The sequence below is a fragment of the Manduca sexta genome, chromosome 4 (assembly GCF_014839805.1).
Source record: "Manduca sexta isolate Smith_Timp_Sample1 chromosome 4, JHU_Msex_v1.0, whole genome shotgun sequence".
Classification (NCBI taxonomy): Eukaryota; Metazoa; Arthropoda; class Insecta; order Lepidoptera; family Sphingidae; genus Manduca; species Manduca sexta.
In genome coordinates this window covers 3963956-3985003 of record NC_051118.1, presented here as the reverse complement: position 1 = coordinate 3985003, position 21048 = coordinate 3963956, and the positions used below count along the sequence as shown (strand labels likewise).

Sequence of the window (21048 nt, the reverse complement as noted above, 5' to 3'; positions counted from 1 at the left end):
CGAGTGCTTTTATATACCCAGACTTCTTTTGGTACTTGAATACCAAATCAGGATTTTGATATCATTTTTTAGCCTTTATCTAAAATAGCAATTTGCAACGGTTTGTAGTTGACTGACCGAAAAGTGTTTATTTTAGCAGGTCTGCGAATTTACCATAGCCGATAGACAAAGCATCTATCGATATCGATAAGATATCAGAAGGGTTCGCAACACAATTAAATTTCTTGCTGTCTAAGACAGAGTACACTCAAATGTCATAGTGTTACTTCTATGCTTGTCATTGTTCTGAGCTGAAGACACTATAGACATTGACATGAGTATACATAATGATAGCGACATAGTCGGTATCCCTGATGATGACTCTGACATAACGTATTTTGACGAAGATAAATATGAGGTAAAACAATCTGTTGACGAAATTTGGGAACAAGCTATGTTTGATCAAATATCATTGTCGGAAGACGATAGAGAGGATATTAATCGTATTTTTAAAAAATAACAAATCAAGAAGATTGCAGAGAGGGAAAATGTGAGAGAAGATATTTAAAATATAAATAGTTGCGCTATTGAAGACATAGAAATTAAAAAGATTATAGAAACGAACGATGTGAGAGGGGACGAATATTTTAATAAACAAGTACTTTAAACATTTGCCACATAAAAAGAGTTATAACCTGTTTTTTATAGAAAATTTAATGTTCAACCATAATAAAGTTGATTTTGCAGTTTTGTGGTTTTTAATTATATTTTTTATAGGCTTCGTTTATGAGTACACTCCTTATAGTGTCCCAATTAGTTTGATGTGGTGTTATAAGGTGTTTGTGTTTATTAATAAGGAGTTAAGAAACTAAAAATTAGGACAAAAGTGCCCGCCCTAAATAGCATAACTTCGCCGGTTATTTAGGACAACCATTTTTTTTTGGCAGACTGTATATTATCCTATACTCAAATGTATAAAGCTTTGTCTATCTACATTAGTCGTACTATTAAGAAAATTTAATTGTAATTTGTATCAAAATTTATATTTGTATTTTATAACTAAGAACTGTTTGTTTATCTAATTTAGTAGGTAAAATAATTTATGTATGCGTCTGAAAGACTTGTATCCATGGACGAAATAAATAAAAAAAAAATGCTCCGAGACCGGAGACGTCACGTTACGAATGATGGAGAAAAGTTGTCAAATATATATCGATATATCAATGCAAAGAGAAATATAATGTATCAATGTTTTTGGACAATGTATTTCAATTATTGTGGCGAAGCTAAATTAAATTATGCTGATTATATTTAGTACATAACTATATAAAATTAATTGATGATGTCAGTAGGTACGCATAAGACAGTATTGTAAATAATTAAAGGGAATTTTAGAATACTAATTTGTAATGAAAGATTCGTAATGTCCATCCCCATAGGACACAACAGCATTCGGATTTCGACAAGACGTTTTGTAAGATTGTTGATGTTTGAGACACCTTCGCCCCTTAAATTTGCCCATGCACTCAACTACGGATTGCCTACTGGAATTTGCGATATGTTTTTGAAAAACGTTGTTCAAGGTATCAATCAGAATTCGCAATTTATATAATTTTTCAAGATTGGCCGAAGTTCTTGGTGGTTCCTCTGCGTTATTCCGTAAATGTAAGTTTTCAGTAATCTTCATAAATTTTTTGAGTGGAAAAACCACTAATTTCCGTATTGTTTTTAAAAAGGATCAGTGGACCAATATAATTGGTCGTCGCGAAGTGGATTAAAGCCCAGCAATATTAGCACACCAAAGTACGCTTTTATTTCATGTAGTGATACATCTTCCCACTTTTTGTTTAAGTTTGCATTGAAAAGCAAACATCTTGCTTTTTTAACTATTATGCAATTAATCGTGCACACACACCGTTTTGTTGTGCCATATAGAGATTAGATTTCTGATGAATTACTCCAGTACTACTCAAATATTTGTCAGATTCTTTATTGCAATATTCTAGCCCATTATCACTTTTGAATATTTTTATGGTCTTATTTGTTTAATTTTCCATTTGGGCTTTAAATTCTTAAAAACATCTACAAGCCTTATTTTTATATCTAAAAAAAAACGAATGAAATACGACTATAATCATCATTAGAGAATAAAAAATATTTTGAGCTGCCTATAGACATACTTTCCATAGGTCCACAAATGTCCGTGTTCACTATATCTGCTTGATGTTAATATCACTATGTTGCTTCATGTAAATCTCCACTTCTGTCTCCTTGAAGGAATGCTGACACAGCATCCATTTGACATATATCTAAGTCATACTTAACAGTCAAGGCAAATAAATATCTTTAAGAAACATGTCTTACCATCGGGGAAAGAACTTCTGTATATTCTTTACCAGGTTTTTGTGAACATTCTTTTATAACAAGTCATGCCTTGTACTTTATTATCTCACTATTCTCAATTGACCTGGTATCTGAATAATTTTACTGGATGCAAAAGAAACACATACCATGTTGATTGGGACTAATTTGCCTTCTACTTTTCTCATATATCTTCTTATTGAAGTAACTTCTACATCAGAGACAATATTTTCATATATTTCTTCATTAATTAAGTCTGTGGGAACAAACTTGATGACTCCCATTCTTTCAGTTAAATAAGAGGGAATTAATGCTTTCATTTTATTTTTAATGAAGAATTCTTCCATTTTTTAAAAGTTATTAGCTGCAGCAGTTTTTTTTTAAAGTAACACCTACTTTGTGTGCCTTGATCAAGTGCACCCCGACTATGCCTTTAACACTATCTGTAAGCAGATTAGTCAGTGCTATTAGGTTTTTGTGTCCTATTTTTTTCCTGTTCTGTTGACTTGACATATCTATTACTACAATTTTCTTATGTAAATATATTATAATATTATAATATAATATGTAAGTTGGGCTCGATAGACCTTTGATTAGCATTCAGTTACATAATCTCAAAAAAGACTTTAAATTTTTAGTGAAATCAAAGTGTTTCCTGAAACCCTTTTTAACCCTTTCCACCCGGGGTAGTGATTTTTGACGAATTTCCGCTTTTCAACTTTATTATCATAATAAGGTAAGTAAAAGGAAACGCTCAGATTATTTTAAGATTTTTATTGTACCTAGAAGTATTATTTCCAAGACCTAGACTTAAAAGTACCGTCAGGAACTTTGTGTTATTACAATGTTAGGAACTATGATAGAAACTACAAAAATAATGAGATCCAATATTTACTTAGTTATAATTAAATAAATAGGTTATTAATTACAAATTGACCTTGTGGTATTCAGCAAAACAATTTTTCTTTTCATTTACACACAAAAACACGTTGCAATGAGAACATTTACTATGAGGTTTCGACTGAATCTTTTTCAATCTACAAACCTCACACCTTCCCCTATTTTCTACGAAAGTAGGCCAATGGATGCCTCTATTACCCAAGCGAACGTCTTTTATAGTAGAGTACTCAGATTTGCGTCTTTTGGAAGGGCCAGCTTTCGCAGTATTATCAGTAGAAGTCTTTCTTTTCTGACTAACATCTTTCATTGTCATCAAGCCTTGAGTAACAGAGCGTCGAAAATCTTTTACAGTGGTTTGTTTCATTATGAGTCCATGAATGACATATGAATTGACAAATGCGATGTCCAGAAGACCCCAAAACAACCTGTGCCACCATTTCGGAGATTTGCGATCTATACAGTAAAGGGCTCTCAAACGATCAGCTGTATCTACGCCGCCCATATAGCTATTATAATCTTTGACAGCCACAGGACATGTAATGGCATCGAAGAAAAATTAGAAGAAAAATCTCATCGAAGCCTATTGGTGAGGGTAGTTGAATATTTTCCACTTCATCATCGGACACACCTGCATCAGACTCTTCGTTACAGTCCGGAATCTCTTCTAATAGCAGGGCTTCAATTAGAACAGTATTCTTAGTAATATCCATCTCAATGGCTAAAACAATAAAAAAATAGCTCAGAAAAAATAAAAAAAAGAAAAAACAATAATGTTTGATAAACCAAAATACCTAAGGTAAAGTCACTAATGCTCGACACTTTAATGAAAACACTGTTTATATAGACATATTAATTATATATTTATTAAAACAAAACAATTACAGCTGTTTATATGAACGCAGTGTATCTTAGAGAATTATCTTAAGTAATAAAATTTTCAATAATCAACATACTTAAATTATTATTAATTATTTTTATTATATTGTCTTAAGTACTACTAGATAACATCACAAAAAGACAATCACCATAAGTAGACAGTCAAATGCACTAATAGTTGACATACCTAATATTTAATTAATGCAGTTGGAGTTTTAAGGGCATCAGTGTGCTTGATATACTTAATTAATTAACTTAGATAATAATTACTTATCCATCAACTTCTAAGGCACTATCAAATTTGTACTTTATTCTATCACCAGTTATAATCATATTTGGTACATCAAGGACTTCAATTATTTGAGATTTAATTATAGCACTGATATCCCTATCATTTTCTTTGAATACTGTTTTAGACTCATCACATGCTACCATTGCCATAACTTCAATTTCTGTTTTAGTTACTTTTTGGACAATACAAGCATATTTGTAATATCTCTTTTTGCCAGGAAACTTAACGATAACATAGTCACCTTGCTTAATTCTACTTTCTTCCTTATTTCTTTCTTCCTCATTCCTTTCTTTCTCATTTCTTTCTTCTTCGTTTTCCTCATCAGTGACTTCATCAGAAATATCATTCACACTATCTCCAGATTCTACCCACTCTTCTTCAGTAGTTGAGCTATCATAGTCAGTCTTTTTAAGTTTGTTTTTTAAAATATTTTTACTTTTCTTTAATAACTTCTTATCAGTCTTAAGTTTTCGTGCCTTTTCAGTCTCTTCTTTCTTTTTTTTCCTTTCCTCAGCTCTTCTTTTTTTCTCATTCTCTAATTCAGTCTTTTTCTTCAGTTTGTTTTCATGGTATCTTTGCCATTCCAAAGATGATACAACAGATGGCACTTTTTCTTTCTTTCTTCCTTTTGAGTTTTGTTTAGGAGTTGGCCAAAACAATGCTCTTTTAAATGGACTAGGTATTATCATATTATCTGAATTCTTTGAACAACTTTCTTGTGGCCTATAATGACTTGATATAGGTGGTTCTATCAATGATCCTGTGTTTATTGTGCCTTCGAGATTTTGAGTAGTGCTTTCATAGACTTCTTTGCAGGGAGTTTTAGGGTCTTCATTTAGGGGTAAATATTGGAACGGAAAATCCAAAGTTGTAGCTTGTGATGTAGATGGCATTGTCAATGGATCGCAACTCGGGACTGTATTAAGCGGTGGTAATATTTGAGTTGTACTGCCTCGTTCTGATGTAGAATTATTCAAGGTAGAGATATTTTCAGTTGGTGGTAAGACTTCTTTAGTTTTTGTTAGTAGGTCTTCAATCTTTTTATAAAATTGAAACAATCCAATATTTTCGTCAATTTTTTCTGAAGCAATATATTTGTCCAGGAATTTAAGGCCCATTTCCAGTTCTTTAATTTTCGTAATTTTTCGTAATGCCATGAATTCATCTGTTGGTTGTTCTGGTGCACCGCACACTTCATCAGGATTCCAGGGTGAGAGTCCACACTTACGAAACCCGTTTTGAAACATTTCAGGTGATAATGTGTCTTTAAGTACTTTGTTTAGCAAAGGACAAAAATGAGTTTTTCTCAAAATTGGGGAATCAATGTGCTCTAAACGCCAAGACTGCACAGCAGTTTTCCAGGCGCCCTTTAAGCTTCTGAAAATAGCTACATCCATGGGCTGTAAGAGATGAGTGGCATTAGGAAAGAGAGCAATTAGGATTATCCCATTTTCCGAACAATACTTGCTCACGTGGAATGATATGTGTGATGTGTGCCCATCCATAAAAAGTATGACTGGTTTTTGAATACCATTGTCATTCAACCATTTATCAAATATATTGCAGATATATTAAAAAATGTCTCCATCGTCATCCAACCACTGTCGGACCGTCCAATACCCCAAGTTACAGGAACAGACAAGCTTAATTCTCTTGGTATTCTTAAATACTTAAAAATAACCATGGGCGGTAGAACTTGACCAGCAGCATTACCACCTAAAAGAACTGTGAAACATTCTTTTTCGTCCGAGTTAACTTGCTGGTACACCGATTTTTCGCCTTTAGCTGCTAGTACCTTGTTCCCTTTCGGATTCAAAAAAAATGCAGTCTCATCCATATTAAAAATTCGATGAGGTTCAACCAAAATATTTGTGTAATTGTTTTCTTCAAGATAGGTGCTGACTTCGTTAAACCAATTCTTTAACTGTGACGTTGTGACTGAAGCTCTGGATGAAGTTAAATTTTGAGGCTGTCTAGGGATGAGGTCTGGGTGCCGTTTTAAAAAACTGCTGTACCATCTTTTACCAGGCCTTCCATCTTTAAAAGGAGTTTCTAAATTCAAATCATCAACAATTTTTTTCACACTATCTTGTAAATTTTCTTTGCCTATTGGGAATCCTTGTTTCACCATTGCTTTAGCCCAATTTACAAGCAAAGCTTCAGTATCATCTGAGATGTAGCATGTTCTTCCCATTTTTCGTTTCATTGGTGTCTTACCCTTTAATTTATTCAGCAGAGTTACCCTAGGTATCCCAAATTTTTTTGCCGCAGTTGACGTCGGAACTCCTCGTCTGCATTCTTGAACAGCAGCTTCCATACTAGCCTCAGAATAACGAAACATTTGTCCTTTTATTGGCGGCATAATTATCAGTCTGGAACAATAGAACCAATAATTGACATCACGTATACCCCAATAATAGACACTATGTCTACCTTTAGTTAAAGTGATCCAAAATTGTTGATATCTCTACAGTAATCTTTTCATTGAGAATAGAGTTCAAAATCGTACCGAACCGAACATACGAGTTTAATATCTTGAAACCCCAATGGATGACATGCTTGTCATCTATTAGATATTCATTATTTTTGGAACTTATAGTAGACATATCATAATTTGTCGGAAAAATATTAGCAAACACAAGAAAAGCACGATTATCATTATCGCAACTTATCATTGATACGTTGACAAATGAGTAAAAAGTATTTTTTTTAATAAATATCGATTAAAAACTTACCTCCAAATTTCGGCGTCCTTAACCTAAAAAATAAGAAATTGCGAAACGCGAGCTCACTCCGTTACATGATTGACAACGACTGATGACATTTGAAAATTTCGTTTAGAAACTGAAGAGTTTTTGGGAATAATTCATAGATGGTGATAGGTGTCCTATAATATTGTAATAAGAGTCATTTTAGTAAAATTGTTTTTAATACAAGCACATTTTTTCGTAGGTGTCATCCTTTAGGGCACTGTCTAGCATTAGTGACTTTACCTTACTTCATCGAGTATGTGTATTATCAAAGTTCATGATTTTTTAGACTAAAATCACCTGACGGTACTTTTAAGTCCTCATCAGTTTTTATCAAATATTCTTATAAAATAAAGTGATAATATGTTATACCAGCTTTTATAAATGTACTCCGTGATATAAACAACGTAATTAGTAAAAAAAAATAGTACTTACCCATGATATTCTATTTATAAACATTTTACAATTACACCGCACAGTAAAGTGAAAAAATGTCCGACCAGTTGTAACTCGCTGTTCAAATTTCTCGACAATGTCGCGCGGTAATACAAATAACGCGCTGTGATTGGCTTACGGAAACGGTACTCTAAAGGAACGTCAGTTGTTGTTAAGGTGGTAGCTCAAGGTCCATTTTCATACATTTTGTTTCGGCTTTAATCTGGGTAACTAAACAAGTATTGGCAAGTAAAGAATTTAAATTCACGTCTAGTTAGTGATTAGTTCTCGCAGTTGAAAGAAAAATGTAAAAATAATTAATAATCATGGATATTTCTGCCTTTAAAATTTCGTCATATTAAATTCTTTACTTGCCAATACTTGTTTAGTTACCCAGATTAAAGCCGAAACAAAATGTATGAAAATAGACCTTGAGCTACCACCTTAACATAAAGTTATTTCGTACTTAAGTTATTAGACGAAAAATGTGGAGGTACTTCTAAGAACCGTAAGGAGGGAAAGGGTTAATGGCTGGATCTACAGTATGACGGTTGTTGTGTTTGCCATGTTGATCCAGCTCCAATGATCCCGTTGGTTGACTTGTTTCTATAACAGTTCTAATAGGGTGATCAAATATATCCAAGGTGGCCTTAATATATTTTTTACATACTCTTAAATATTACGTCTGTGATTACTGTTGTGAATTTTGTAAGCATATCTTGGTTTAATAACTGAAGTATGTCGCAATATAAATTCTAGTTGTCTATGCAGATCCCCTAAGGTCCAATAAAAATCAAAAGTTTCTTGTCGCTGGGTTTCTGTTATTCTATTTGTACATTTTTATTTTCGCGTCTCCCCACATGGTCCCTTCATTGATTTTCCTGGCACAATTTTAATATACTTAGTCTGGCCATAAATACTGTTACACTTAATTATAAAAAAATATTACATTTGAATTTCGAATCTGTCATTTTTATACGATTGTTCATTGTGTTTTCTCATTTTGGCGCCAATACATTGTAAAATATTTTGCGATATTAAAATGGTGTGGGGTGATAAAGAGAACCGAATCGCTGTGATAGCATTACACAAAGTAGGTATGGAGCCAAATGCAATTTTTAAAACTCTCCATACACTTGGTATTAGTAAAATGTTTGTGTACCGGGCTATTAATAGGTACAATGAGACCTCCTCTGTTTGTGACAGAAAAAGATCTGGCCGTCCACGTAGTGTTCGTACGAAAAAGGTGGTCAAAGCAGTAAGGGAAAGAATTCGAAGAAATCCTGTCCGAAAGCAAAAGATTTTATCTCGGGAAATGAAGATAGCACCTAGAACCATGTCGCGTATTTTAAAAGATGACTTAGGACTTGCAGCCTATAAGAGACGCACTGGCCATTTCTTAACTGATAATTTAAAGAAGAATAGGGTGGTAAAATCGAAACAACTACTGAAGCGGTACGCAAAGGGAGGTCACAGAAAAATTTTGTTTACGGATGAGAAAATTTTTACAATTGAGCAACATTTTAACAAACAAAATGACCGTATTTATGCTCAAAGCTCTAAGGAAGCTTCCCAATTAGTCGACAGAGTGCAACGTGGACATTATCCGACTTCAGTGATGGTTTGGTGGGGTGTTAGCTATGAAGGAGTGACTGAGCCATATTTTTGTGAAAAAGGTATCAAAACATCGGCACAAGTGTATCAAGATACCATTCTTGAGAAGGTAGTTAAGCCCCTTAACATCACCATGTTCAATAACCAAGTATGGTCCTTCCAGCAAGACTCGGCGCCGGGTCATAAAGCTCGGTCCACGCAGTCTTGGTTGGAATCGAACGTTTCGGACTTCATCAGAGCTGAAGACTGGCCGTCGTCTAGTCCCGATCTTAATCCGCTGGATTATGATTTGTGGTCAGTTTTAGAGAGTACAGCTTGCTCTAAACGCCATGATAATTTGGAGTCCCTAAAACAATCTATACGATTGGCAGTGAAGAATTTTCCCATGGAAAGAGTGCGTGCTTCTATTGATAACTGGCCTCATCGTTTAAAGGACTGTATTGCAGCCAATGGAGACCACTTCGAATAAGCTTTTTATATTTTTAATTGTTTTATATTTATGTATTAAACTGACACACTGTAAAAGTAATAAATGTTATTTGCAGTTAACAATTTTCTTTTTTCTTTATTACAATATTTATGGCAAGACTAGGTATTTTGATCCTGTCCTCTATTTCTTAAAACGTAACCTACCATGTCAGGCACCGGTGCTTGACAGATATGGTACCTATTAAGACCATGTGAGTCCCGGGTGACTGACACCATAAGTATGTAATTTAAATGATCTCATGGAGCTGTCCAGCACTTTTAGCTTGTTTTTATCTATTATAATTAACTGACAAGGCCCCGAAAAAACTATGTTCAGCTTGGGTTGAAATTCTAAAAACTTTTTATTGTTTGAAATAATTACATTTTGGGCATATACAGCTTAGAAAATTATTAAAAAATAATAATTTAGAGAGTAAAGTATCAGAGAGGCCAAAGAAAAGGTACATTCTGTTATGTTCCTCGTTGAAACAAGATAGGAGGAAATGTGGTTCATTAGGGCATTGTGGGCAATAAGTATTCACTTGCTTAGTCTTCTTTGTGGAATGATTTCTGTCTTGTTTGAACATTTACTTTATAACACCATAAATAGTAATTCCTTATATAGGGGTTTTAGTTATGATCACCAGTGACTGGTGGACAATTAATGCACACCTTATTTTTATATGTGTCTATGGTATAAAAGAAAAGTACTCCATACAGTTTATAAATTATAATGTCCAACACACAACACAGAAGGCACAATTAACAGGAGGCACAAGCACAGTATAGTCTACAGCAGCATTTCCCAACCTTTTTCAGTCCACGGACCCTTAGGAAATCAAGCACAGCTTTCACGGGCCCCCAATTTTTCAAAAAAATTAACAGCAAATAAAACAGATTAGGTATTTATTTTAGTTAAGTATTACAGATAAAAAAAAATACAGAAGGTAATTATAACTAAAAAAAGTAGAGAACAACATTATTTAAATTACATTATATTCATATTTTGGTCCCCAATATACAGGCATTGCCTAGTTTGGGGCCCCTTTTCAATTGTTTTGTTTTAAATTAGTTATAAGCACTAACATTACATACTAATAATAATTTAATTAAGTATTTATGTGTTCCTATTTGTTATATTTTGTTTGTGCAAATAAAACATTTATTATTATTATTAACTGTTTATTATGAAAAAAAAAAATATGTGAAGATTGGTGTTGCTTTTTTGCAACCAAATCAGGGATATTCAGGTTGATGTTGCTACTAAGCTGTAATCTCAAATCAGATTCTACTTGTAATCTGTTTCTGTATTTGTTTTTTGTATAAACAAGAGTAGAGAATGCCTTTTCACACAGGTATGTGGTTGAAAAAAGCAGTTGTTTGTTTCTAATAGCTTGTATATCAAAACTGTCTAAGTTAGAAACTTTAGAACTTTAAACTAAACTACTTTTGATAATTATTAAAGCTTATTGGTAACTTACTAGTAATATTTAAGAGAAAAATTCAATAAATAATTTAATTAAAAAATGGCTTATCCCAGAACTACTTACTATCACTACTATGTATATTGTAAATTTTCTAAATTATTCTCTAAATTAATAAATTTTAGCTCTTTGGCTTTTGGAGAGAGAATCATAACATTTTTTGTCATGCGTGATCTAAGGCTAGTGATTTTTGGATCAGACGACAAAAAAAGATTATGTAAGAAAGATATCCTCATTTGTCGGTATTCTATTTATTTTTCGGGAATGTTTTACTCTATGGTTTCGGAAGTCTTTGTTACGTGCTTCTGCGGCTTCTTCTGACAGTTTCCCAATGGGTATGACCTTAAAATGTTTAATTATGTCAGCAGCTCCATTCATTGATAATCTGTGTACACTGGATGGCATATAATACCAGATATATAATATAGCGTATAGTTCTGCGACTTCATTTCAGAATAAAAAAAAATAGTAAGCTCAATACGCTCTTCAGGTGCAATGGTTTGAAGAATCACATAATTTTTTTCTATGAGTTGCTCATTAATTCCAGTGATACACGCTGTTGTGGCTTTATTTCTGAAAAATCTGGGCCGTATTACCATCGTTAGTAGTGCCTGCTCCTGCTTTACTATAGAGGTTCCCAAACTTTTTTCTCATCGATCACTTTCAAAATTTTGCTGATACTGGTGGACCCCCTGCAGCTAAGTTTCTATCGTGTTCCCCAGAATCAATGTATCCGCAATCTCGGTCCTATTCGACGGCAACTATATTGCGGAAAGGTGTGATCGTGTGATTGAAATGCACATACTGCATTGAACATACTGGTCAAAAATGCTTTGAAGGCTGCCATATTATTTACTTGTTTACACTGCTCTCTTGTGAGCTTGTCATCAAAACGTATAGCATTTTGAAGAAACTGGAATCTCTGCAGTGATGTGTTGGTACGAAATATATCAACGCCAGTTCCATCATTTCTCCAAAGATCTTGCAATCTTTGACAATTAGATTTGATGAGGCCAGCTAAGTACAGTTAACCAATAAGTGCCTCCAACCCACATATAGTGGTTTCTTGCATGTAAGAAAAAGCATTACCATTTAGATTATTTACAGCACTTTTGATTTGTCTTTTCGAATGTTTGAATTAGTTTGGAGTCACAAAAAATTCAAGCATTCATACTCTCTGGCAAAAATCTTTGCAGTATTTTTTACTAAAGCATGCTCGGCTGCTAAAACTAAATGCAATTCTATCAGCTTTTAAACCTGTCTTCTCAAAACATAAAATATGTTTATTATTCTTTTCTATAAAAAATATGAAAGCGCAGGAAGGCCTTCATCTGAACTCATGATAACACTGATACACTGATACACTGATTAACACGTTTTGTAGCGATTCGTCGCAAACGTAGTGCGCTGGCCGTTCTGTACCACCAAAAGCCAAGTAAAAATTGTCGGCCTCGCTACCGTCGTCACGACGCTCCGCTAGAGTGACTGACGGTGTCACTCTTGACGTTGACTTTCATGAGACGCGCCGTCAAATATATGTCAAGGATTTTGCCAGAGAAATTATTTATATTTTGATGAGTTAATATTAAGTAATCTTTCTCTGTTGTCATGATTAATTGTTTAAATTATTTACTACACTTATATTTGTAGTGCTACTACTAAAACATGTAGTATTAGAGGTCTTCGTCATACTACTTATGACTGTATTAATATGAAACAATATAGCAATGTTCACTTTAACTAATTTTGACAGATACATAGTGTCTCTAACCAGTGGCGTAGCGTGCATTGGCGGGACCCCGTATAAAAAAATTTTTGGGGGCCCTTATATTGTTTGGGGGTAAAGATTTTTCACAAAAGAAAAAAAATATTGTGAAAAGAAATATTTATTTATCATAACATAATTTAACCATTTTACAAATAAAAATCAAATTTTAAATATTCATTCTCCTTGCCTATTTTTCGGCAAACTGATTTATTAAATCATTTATGGCTGATGATGATTTTAGTTTTTCTAAAGTTTCTACCTCTATGGACAATAGTGAGAGGTCTGACAGCCGTTCTTGTCCCATCGAAGTTCTTAAGTAATTTTTTATCAGTTTTAATTTTGAAAAACTTCTTTCAGCAGTTGCGGTTGTAACTGGAAGGGTCAAGAATAAAAAGCATGCTGTGATTACCTCGGGAAAACTAGATGCAAGACTATTGAATTTTACTAGCAATAATTCAATGAGTTCTTTCATGGAATAAATTTTTTGAATTTCAGATTTTAAGCATGTTTTTAGAGCCTTTAATTGGTCACAAAGATTAACTGAGATGTCTTTACTGTATTTAACCGACAGTTTTCCGGAAGCGATTAATATCTCTTCGTTTGAAGAAGATAGGAGTTTCTCCGGTTGTAATATTTCGAACATACTACTCAGGTCGCAAAGGCTCTGAAATTTTTCTTTAGTTTGAGAAATTAATATATCTAAACAGCAATAGTATACATTGACTTTGAAATAGGATTCCGGGTCGGAAATTCTCTCATCTTGTGAAAACTCATAAAAAAAACGCTTCGTTATCTTTCGCATACTGTTTTTAAAAACAGTTGTTACCCCCCACTCTTTTGGTAAATCTTTGGACTCATTAAATGAAATCTGATTTCTTAATTGGCACAGTCTATTCAAAAGATTACTTAATAAAATACTAGATTTCTGTAAGTCATTATTTTCATGCTGTAGAGCTTTAGAAATAGGATTAATAATTTCAAATAGTGAAGAAAAAAATGTAACGAGCACTAAGAAATCATAACTCCCTAAAATATTAATTATATTTTTACATTCTTCACGTTCATCTTTTTTATTTGAAATTAAATTTAGTTGGTACAAAGTTTTCATGATTAGTAAAAAAAAATTCTTTACCGCTAATAAAGCGTCGTTCCTAGAAGACTATATGGTTGGACATACCTTTTTAAGGGTAATCAAATATTTTTCAGATGGATCGTCACTTAGCATAGCCCAGCGTTTTATACTATTGCCAAAAGAAGTATATATTTTTTCTAAATTATCGAAAAAAGTCGATACTTCACGAACGTGTCTCGCATCATCGTTTAAAACTAAGTTTAAAGCGTGCGCAGCACAATGAACATAATCGGCATTTGGAGCATGCTCTATTATTAGGGTTTGTAATCCTCCATAAACACCCGACATAACATTTGCTCCATCGTAACCCTGTCCTCTACATTTAGTCAAATCAATTCCATATTCTTTAGTCAAATTTAAAATGTCAGTTTTCAGACCTGCAGCACTGCAATCGGTTACTGCTATAAATCCTAAAAAGGACTCACAGATTTTTATTTCTTTAGGCACATTATCATCATTTTCTGTAACCGAGATATATCGAAAAACTACAGAAAGCTGGTCGTTTTTTGACAAGTCTTGTGTTGTATCCAGAATTATTGTCAGAAATGGAGCTTTTTTAATTTCTGAGATAATATTGTTAAAACTAATAATTTCGTTTTGAATCGTAGGGCTTAAATAATTTATTTCGCTTTTCGGTTTTAGAAGAAGTTCTTTTAAAGTTGCATCATAGTTAGATAGCAAACGTAAAATTGCCATAAAATTTCCAGAATCAGAATCATGCCCTCTCAAAGATAGATTACAAGATGCTAAAGTAATTATAACATTAATTATACGATGCAGTACATCTCTCCAGAATGTAATTTTACTATTGATTTCACTTTGCAATAGAGTATCGATGGTATTTCCTTGCAACCAATTATTATAAGAGAGTGAGGCATTCATATGCTGCTGTGACTTTTCATGGTCAAGTATAGTTTGCATAAAATTGCTTCTAACCGAAACACCGTTAACCCAAGCAGAGGAGTACGATTTGTTTTGACGATCTGCTAATAACCAACAGAAGTGACAGTACGGTTTGTTTAAAACGTTAGAATAACATAACCATGGTCTTACAAGTTTTATGTCTGCCTGATTGAAATATGAATAATAATAGGCCGAAAAAGGTCGGTTACTTTCTGAATCTTTTGGAAATGGTCCTTGTGGTTTAAATGGACCCAATTTAAAAATTATTTTTCGTTCGCATTCAGATAAATTGTCACCAAAATTTCCTCTATCTGATGAAATTATATTACAATCTTCAAATATATCAGAATCGTTGACTTGGTGTTCTTCAATTTCAGAATGGACATCCGATGAAGTATGTGCTTGGCTTTCTTTTATTTCCGAATGGATATTTGACGAAGAACGTGCTTCAGAAGAATCTAAAAATAAACGAGTATTCGTTAAAAAATAAATACGAATGCTTTGATACTAAACTAAAAAGAGTTATATATAAATAAATAACTTTATTAAGGGTCACAGTTAGAGAGTGTTCAGTTCAGACGCACACAGACTCTACGCCGATTGTGCTCGTATGAGTAGATACAAAATCACCTGCAGTCCGTCCGTGCGTTACATTACACCTGCGTGCTATTTGAACGCAGCGCGTAGTGTAGTGGCCATACAAAACGAGAACAACCCGAAAGCGAGTCTGCACATCTGAAGTTCTCAACAGGCAATTTACGATACGATACAGACTGATAGACAAACAACAAAACAAATTGATCCTATAGATAAGTTACAGTTTTTGTTTTTTTTTGTTTCGAGGCACGGAACCCACAAAACAAAATTCACCCTTCGCTACAGGTAAATAATAAACCAACCACGCGTATCTAACCACGCAGATCCACATTAGCGTCGTGTAAAATAGTACTTGTGTAAATTAGTAAGTACTTCGGTTTTTCGAAGAACTAATTTTACAATTTGACATTTATTTTTAAACCTTATCCGTTTTAAGATTTTTGCCAAACCAATTTCATGTAAAAGTTTAATTAGTAAGGAGTCTCCAATATCTTTTTTAGATTTTTGGACCAGTAGTTGTGAAAATCGAGGGGGGGGAGACCACTTTTTGTGACGGACAGATTGACAGACCGAAATTAAAAGATTTCCTTGTTTATCACTACGGACCCCGAATAAATGGGTTGGGTAGTACTTACCTTTCCAATCTAAATCACTCACAGTATCTTGTCTCCGAAAAAATGAAGAAATTTTGGGCACTTTTTTTATAACCTCTTCCCTTTTTCGTTTACTTTTTCTTTTCTCAACACTGCTGGGATAATCTGCTCGCTGGGATAATGTAATGCACAATTACATAAAACGCGTAAATAAACACTGCACTGCACTCCGTGGTTTAACATCCAATGTAGAGTATGTACGTACACGTACATCGCGATATCGATTTTATTATTGAGGGATTCCCCGCTGAGTTGCAGATGAAGTAAGTAAAACGGGGCAGTCCCGCAGCCCGCCATAACGATGTAGAGTGTTGCCAACTTTTGAACGCACGCTTAAGGCGGGATAAAAAGTAATTGCTTTATAGAATTTTGTCATTTGTAAAATAAAATAAATTAGGAAGTTTTTATTTCTTTTTCCTTACACACTTTGGGGGCCCCCGTGGCCCGGGGGCCCCGTATAATTGGTACGGCAGATACGGCGGTAGCTACGCCCCTGTCTAACCGATGTAAATCTACAATTGTATATAAATTTATTTATGTCAAAAAACAATATTTTATCACTGTAATGACTGTTTAGGAAAACTATTAGACCTTCGATGGATGGTAATGTGTGGACTGTATTTACCACTCACCTGCACTCGCAGCGGCGCTCGTTTCCTTGGGTACCCAGCACTGATGATTGGTGAGCACTATCACTGATCGTCCTTCTTCGATTTGAGCTAATTTTTAATATAAGACTTAAATTACTTTGCGTTCGAGACCGTTACTTGAATTGAATAGGAAGTGCATAATGCACGTTCGAGGGGGCAGTACTTGTCCCTGCTTAAGGTGCAATGGGATTTTGTGGCGGATACAGATCTATTTATTTCATTAGAAATATCTTAATCTAATACAGGTAAATTAAATAAAACTCAACATGTTCAAAAGATTAAAAAGAAGTGGTTTAATAATCATATTAATACATGTACCATATTAAACACAAGGAAACATTAAAACATATTGACAACAGATGAAAAAAAAAGATAAAAAGAAAATTAACTGTTTTTTTATCAAATTTTCCCCCTTTGCACTTGATTACTTTTTTCGTCAATCTCGGCATGGGAGCGATTAATTTATTGGTTGTCTGTGAAATATCCTTCCAGCTTGCTTGCAAAGCATTCCACATGGCATAATGTCAAGAAGGATATCCCGTACATTTCTGCCAAAATCTTCTTCACTCTTAGAGACACTGAGTCTCCTCTCTTGTTTCAGGTTTATTAGCCATAGTTTAGAGAAGAGAGTTAATAGAGCCATTTATATCCTTTATTTCTTCTACATGTGATATAACTAAGTTGCAGATTTATCAAACGGTGTCCGGAAGCTTAAAATAAACAATAACACTGCAGCCTCTAGCGTATGGTTCACGCAACAATGTGTTTGCGACGTGTAGGAAATTCTGATTTTCGATAATGCCTTTGGGATCGCTGGATGCAGGTTTTTCTGCGAGCACTGTATTGAGGCTGACAATAATAAAAATTCGGTCTTCTTGTATGGTTTATTTTAACATTTGTTTGTATAGAGACACGGACTCCGTGTTCCGTGTGTAAGTTCCCTATTCGTAGACAATACTCACGTTTAGTTTTTGTCCATAGGCATACCGAGTGGCGTTCGGATACGCCACATGCCTATTAATTCGATTGCACTTTTTAATTACGGTTTTGGGAAACAAATATTCACTCACAGAAACGCCAACATGAGGATTATGGGAGTAAGATCAGCTCCGTTTAGTTGATAATGATGAAGACGATGATGTTGAGCAACAGATGTACAGCAACAGGATCAGCTTTCGCACTTCAAATTACTTTAAATACCTTGGTACCATGCAACACTGAATCCTTAGTTCTTATGTATTTATATATGCAAAATGGTGCATAGCACTTGCATGGGTTCTTTTGTGAAGAGAGGGTTTTGTAACCTCATCTATTTTCTTATCATATGGGGGTTATAACAGTTCCTTCCTTAGTGCTATATTCTTGGCAAACTGTTTTTGGTTTCGGCTAACTTCCTTGTTTTTTTAATAAATTTACTTAATTTTATGTATTTAATCATCTTTTTATGACAATTTATGTACATTAGATTGATTATAATTAAATAGTGAGTCATCCTCGGTGAGATCAATTGTTACGGTAGGTTTCACTGAGTGCGGGTCTAAATTTCCACAAGTTAATTTATTATATAAGCTTTTGGTTCACCGTTGCCTCGAAGCGCTCCTTTTCTGTATTTAAATTATTTATGATGTTGGCACTATTTAATTCAAATTCTGAGTTCCTATTTGTAGAGTTTGCGTTGTTACATGGGAGCCTGAACTCTAACGGGAAATTAAACTCCAAATTAAATTTCACTTTAGCAATCAATAAAAATTATACGAGGTGCGTTCAAAAAGTATCGCGAATTTTGTGTATTTTCAAAAAATATTTATTTATACGTGAATATCTATTTTGTCCTCTTCAAAGTAATCCCCCTGGGATATTATACACTTGTGGCCAACGTTTTTTCCAATCTTCGAAGCACTTCAAAAAATCATTTTTTTGTATCTTGTTCAGCTCCTCCTTCGATGCCGTCTTTATCTCGTCAATCGTGGCGTAGCGTCGTCCTTTCATGGGCCTCTTCAGTTTCGGGAACAAGAAAAAGTCACAGGGGGCCAGATCTGGGGAGTACGGTGGCTGCGGTATCATTAGTGTGTTGTTTTTGGCCAAGAAGTCGCTTACAAGCAGCGATGTGTGAGCAGGGGCGTAACGTAATATAACGTAACGCAAACTCATTTTTGTTGCGCTGCCCTTCTAAGTCCCAAAATGCGATTTCGTATATTTGGTGCGTAAATGTAAACTTTCACTTTCTTGTAAATCAATTAATTATTCTATGAAGTTAAATTTAATTTTCATGGCTTCATTTGTAAAAATGTTCCTATTCACAAAACGTGTTCCGAATAAGTTTCACCATATAACACGGGTCAAGAAATACACGAATTATTCTACTGTTAAGGTATTCACGATACTTTTTTTTGGTTATGCCTAATATCGCATCCTAATTCTTTTAACATGGTGATATGGAAAGATGGGCCATCACAAGTTAGTGTCACAACTTAAACACCGGTTTCGTGTGCTAACTTTAGGCACTTTTTTACTAAATTCCATTTTTGTTCGCCAGATACGGACGCTACTATAAGTATCCCACAGATATTTTCCAGCTGCCATTCATGGCTGTTAGTAACATAACAACTTTCATTTGCCTCCTCTAACGAATCGGAGTTTATATTTAAGCCAGTGACTATTCGCTCATAAAACTTTTTTAATCTTCTCAATATAAACCGTTTCTCTTTTCCATCTCATCTATATTGAGACAAAACATTTTTGGACGTGTTTAAATCTGATTTATTTTTATAGTTTGGAATGCTTCCAATGTAAAACCAGTTCACATTTATTTATTTAGGACTATCAACAGAAATTATGTCAATAAGTTTTCAGCAGGACGAGCTTCCGGTTTTCCAATGCGCCGGGAAGACGCCCTGCACCATACAGGCGGAGAACAAGCTGCTGAAATTTGGCGCCAGGTGCTCGAGGGCCATAAAAAAGACGTCTGAAATACCAGCCGATGTTTTCACCAAGGCTTTGTGTGCTAAAAAGCATTATAATTTTATAAAAACATGGGTTTAATCCAAGTAGTGTGTAATGTTTAAGATTTTTAAAGTTATTTTAGTTATAGTGGGGGTGTAATATTGGATATCTAAAATATTCGTTTTGTATGTGATACAGAATGTCATCCCTAATAATATAATAGTCTATAATTGATAAATAAAAATATATGTATAATTTTATCTCGAAACCACGCGATGAGTAGTTTTATATTAAGTAACAGGTTATGGACCTAGACCCCATAAAATAATTAGTTTAAATAGTGAAGTGTAGCATAATGGCAGGAAATTTCTCTGTTAACGTCCCAAAATTAAAGGGGCGTGAAAATTATGGTGACTGAGCGTTTGCAGTCGAGAAGTTTCTCATCGTAGAAGGAGTCGACTTGTCTAGTGAATAGGAACTAGATGCATTAAGAAAGTGATAAAAAAGCCAGAGCAAAGATGATTCTTGACTATTGATCCATCCCTTTACGTCTACATCAAAGACGAAACCACAGTGAAAAGTATTTGGAATAAGCTAGTCTTTGTTAGATGACACCCATTTACGCGCGTAAAATCAGCTTATTGAAGACCCTAATTTAAATTCGCTTGGAAACAAGTGAGTCTATGACGGTATACGTTACACAGTTAGTAGAAACGGCACAAAAAATAAAAATTGGATTAGCTCATTGCTCATGGCGGGACCTCTGGAGAAGTTTAGCCCAATGATCATGGCCATTGAACACTCAGGCATGAGGTTTAGTGCAGATGCTATTAAAACTAACTCATGAGTACAGTTTTTGATGTGAAATCAGAAAAATCATTTGTGGCTAAAAACTTTAAAAAACGAAATGTTGGCAGCAATAAAACAAATTCAAAATATCGTGGCAACAATGGCGGCAACCTAACTACGCAATGCGTCAACTTTAAGTGGAGATTTTCGTACTGATTTACGCCCGAAATTAATAATGTATCTGCTATCCAAGACTGAAACCTATCTTAGATTGCCGACTATCTTTCGATTGCTCTCCTATCGGCATGCCAATATCGTAACTCGCCTATCCTTGCTTGCCTTCAACGATAGATCGCTGGCAATCCTTTCCAGATGCGTTCCCTTCTGACCATTCCATTCTATGCAGAATATTCCATTCATTAAAAAATGCTTTTTGTATTTTCCATTCAAACTA

At 34.3% G+C, this 21048-nt stretch overlaps 1 protein-coding gene and 1 long non-coding RNA gene across 3 annotated transcripts; one reads left to right on the top strand and one right to left on the bottom strand.

The window, feature by feature from the left end:
* The first annotated feature begins 972 nt into the window (after positions 1-972).
* LOC119190235 lies at positions 973-13473 on the top strand. Of its 2 annotated transcripts, XR_005112826.1 has the most exons (3): positions 973-1331; positions 1419-1644; positions 13285-13473. It is a non-coding gene; the product is annotated as an uncharacterized LOC119190235 (long non-coding RNA). The 2 variants fall into 2 exon arrangements; XR_005112824.1 differs by having other exon boundaries at positions 973-1644.
* On the bottom strand, positions 9752-20887 carry LOC119190231 (zinc finger MYM-type protein 1-like). The gene is made up of 2 exons (XM_037441637.1): positions 16195-20887; positions 9752-15420 (listed from the first exon to the last, which is right to left on the bottom strand). Exon 2 carries the CDS (start codon positions 14033-14035, stop codon positions 13115-13117), a length of 921 nt encoding a protein of 306 aa, XP_037297534.1. The 5' UTR covers positions 14036-15420; positions 16195-20887; the 3' UTR covers positions 9752-13114.
* Between the last annotated feature and the right edge of the window lie 161 nt (positions 20888-21048).